This window comes from Macadamia integrifolia, chromosome 11 (assembly GCF_013358625.1).
Source record: "Macadamia integrifolia cultivar HAES 741 chromosome 11, SCU_Mint_v3, whole genome shotgun sequence".
NCBI lineage: Eukaryota > Viridiplantae > Streptophyta > Magnoliopsida > Proteales > Proteaceae > Macadamia > Macadamia integrifolia.
This window is the reverse complement of record NC_056567.1, coordinates 12,118,985-12,122,141: the sequence shown is the minus strand read 5'-3', so window position 1 is coordinate 12,122,141 and position 3,157 is coordinate 12,118,985. Positions and strand designations below refer to the sequence as shown.

The window sequence follows — 3,157 nt, the reverse complement described above, 5'->3', positions numbered from 1 at the left end:
AAAAAAAAGAAAAAAAAAAAGAACAGAAAACTCTATTCTTTTCGAGAAAAATGGGAATATAGATAAGAATTTTAACCGATATACGAGAAAATTGGATGATTTTGTGCCCTAATTAGTTGGAGATATTAAGGATATCGCTTACAAATATGCGACATTAGGCATCGGACCCTTAAATAACCAGTCAAGGGTCAACCATTTTATGGTCGTTAACATGATGACCAGGTAGCATGTGTTGTTTCATGTTTGTCTATTCTCAAGTCCCCTTCAACGCATGGGTCCCACCCATTCTCTTCAATTTCGAAGAGAAACGATATGTGTTATCCCTACCATAACAATGCAAATCTGGCCGCGGAAGCAAGAAAGCTAACTGGGTTTCTGGGGGGAGAAAATTTCTGGTCCGGCAACGAAGCCGACATGCACTCACGCGAAGCATTATCGCCAGAGACAAAAGGTCTTGCGAGTTGCGACTCGTCTCTGTCTCCTACTCTCTAACTCCAATAAAAAAAGCCCAAAAGCTCTACTCATTAATCACAATGAGTAATGGGAGGAGTAGTAGGTCCATTATATCCCCATCCCTAACCTCCCACCATTCATGCGCCGAAAAAGTGTTACCAAAATCGACGGGGGAAGACCTTCCTTCCCTTCTTTTCAGGCTCGAGTCTCCTGCCGAGAAATGGGTCAATTACAGTGATGCGATGTGATCGGTGGCTATGATGAATGTTTGACACTTTTGACTGGCCCAGTGGGGCATGGTCCGAAACCAGATGAATAAAAGAGAGAAAATGGAAGAAAGATCCTCTCTCTCTCTCTCTCTCTCTCTCTCTCTCTCTCTCTCTCTCTCTCTCTCTCTCTCTCTCTCTTTCCCTTTCTTCTTTATGTCGTGGTCTAAGACTCTAAAGTATGATTCAAACCCTTCATCCCATTTCACATGGATCACCGTATGATCATTAATACTTTGTAATGTGTTCCCTAGGATCCAAGCTTCATCCCCTACACCGTCCTGGTGGGACCATACTTTAGCTTAACAATATCTCCATATCCTCAATCTGGGAAAGAACGGAAAGAAAAGCGAGATACTGTGATAGCGTGATGGGGTGAACGAACAATTTGTGTCGGTTCGGAAGATCCAATTAGGAAGCATCGCAATTCGCAGTATCGCACCGACGCTCTGTTTTCTCATAAATCAGGAGGAGGGGGTGAAGGATCAGAAATTGAGGAAGGAATATGGGGAACTGTGTGTTTCGTGGGGTAGGTGGAGAAGTGGAAGAGATGATGATAAAAGTGGTGACTTCGAACGGTGGGATTATGGAACTCTATGCACCCATTACCGCAGAGTGTATCACGAATGAATTCCCAGGTCACGGCATATTCAGAAGCCACGATTTCTTCTCTCGGCCACTTCTCCACAGCGAAGAGCTAGTGCGAGGACAGCTTTACTACCTCCATCCCCTCAACACCAGCAGTAGCCACCGCAGGAGAGCATCGTTCTCTTCTTTCTCCTCTTCTTCCTCCTCGTCCGTCGTCACGCCGTATCGGATGTCCTTCGACAGCCAAGGGATCCTGAAGTGGTCGGAGAGCGAGGTCTTGCCGAGACAACTACAACACCACAGCAACAATAACGGGAAGGGAGTGTGGAAGGTGAAGCTGGTGATCAGCCCAGAACAGCTGGCGGAGATATTGTCGCAGGAGGCACGCACGGAGGCATTGATAGAGAGCGTCCGGACGGTGGCGAAATGTGGGAAGGGAGCTGTCGCTTCCGCTGCTAATTCTGATCAGTGGAGTATCTCCAGTAGTTGGATGGCTTCCTCCGACCGACATGGCCTCTTTGACTTCTGAACCACAATCCCACCCCTCCCCCGTTCCAACTAAAAAAGGGTCAAACTAACTGTAACAATACTCCTACTCAAAACTCTCCAAGAACAGTGCCGACTTTCTCTCAAAGTCTCTTCTCCTGCATTTTTCTTCTGTATCTTACGTTTTTATTATATGTCAATGGAGGTAGAACCTGATGATCTGATAATCTATCTATGAAGCACATCACCATTGTAGCAAACTGCAGAGCATTCATAACCGTGGTGCATTCTCTTAATTTTAGGATTCCAGATAATCATTTTAATGCTGTGAAATTGTCTTAAGTGAAAATCATTTATGGTAGTACTTTCCCAACAAGAAGAACCATTAAATAAAAAAGAGGAAATCCTTGTACAAGATACTCCCTGTCCTCGCAGTTGAGATACGCCATGAGTTCTGTCCCATTCACGAGGGGGAAAATTAGGTGAAAGTTTCAGAGAATCAAGGGTAACAATTCTCCCCCTCTATTCTACCAAAAAAAAAAAATAATAATTATCCCCCTCTATTGTACAAGGTTATACGGACATTACCGCCAAATTTAAGGTCTCTAAACAAAACCAAACCAAAGCACCGAAACACCCATGAATAACTTCCTCCCCTATGTGTTGAGATCGGAATTGTCCTTGGCTCTTGTCACTCATCCAATATTAATGGTCCATGCAAAGGGTGTCAATTTGGCCTGGCCAACCTGAGCCTACCTGAGCTAAAATAGGGCCAGAGCTGGGCCTAGACTAGTTTAACCTGAGCCCACCAGAGCCAAAACAGGGCCCGGGCTGAGCCTAACCTAGCTTAGCCCGACCCTATGTAAGTATACAATAACACCTTAAACTTTATACCAACTTAATGAAGTCGACTACATGAAGATTTCAAATAAGGACGATTGCAAAGATCCATACAAAAAGATTGATTTTTTTTTTTTTTTTTAAGCATTGACGGGTTAACTAAATATAATAAGTGTCGACTGTTAGCTTGCCATACCCCTACAAATCAATTACAAATTTATAACGATAGACTATAATGTATCAACTGTCTACCTAACATGTCATCTAGGTCGATCAAGCCAAAGCATCTTCCATACATTATGTCCACTATTAAAAGAATTCATCACCCCACTAAGCACGAATGACTTGTATTACATATTATGTATTTAATAAATTCATAATATTTTCTCTTTTAATTATCTCCATTTTTCACTATAATACAACCCAATTATCATAATGTACAATGTTGGTTTTTTTATACATATAAAAAGGGTGCTCCATGGTAGTGATTATAGACCCCAGGACAAGTCCCTGTACAGCAAGCC

General features: G+C 42.9%; 1 protein-coding gene across 1 annotated transcript; it reads left to right on the top strand.

The window, feature by feature from the left end:
• The first annotated feature begins 1,040 nt into the window (after positions 1-1,040).
• On the top strand, positions 1,041-2,022 carry LOC122093528. The gene has a single exon (XM_042663876.1). It carries the CDS (start codon positions 1,225-1,227, stop codon positions 1,834-1,836), a length of 612 nt encoding a protein of 203 aa, XP_042519810.1. The 5' UTR covers positions 1,041-1,224; the 3' UTR covers positions 1,837-2,022.
• The last annotated feature ends 1,135 nt before the right edge of the window (positions 2,023-3,157 follow it).

Bases quoted from the DNA above. Each gene is read 5' to 3' on its own strand.
- LOC122093528 (XM_042663876.1), top strand. From the start codon at position 1,225: ATGGGGAACTGTGTGTTTCGTGGGGTAGGTGGAGAAGTGGAAGAGATG.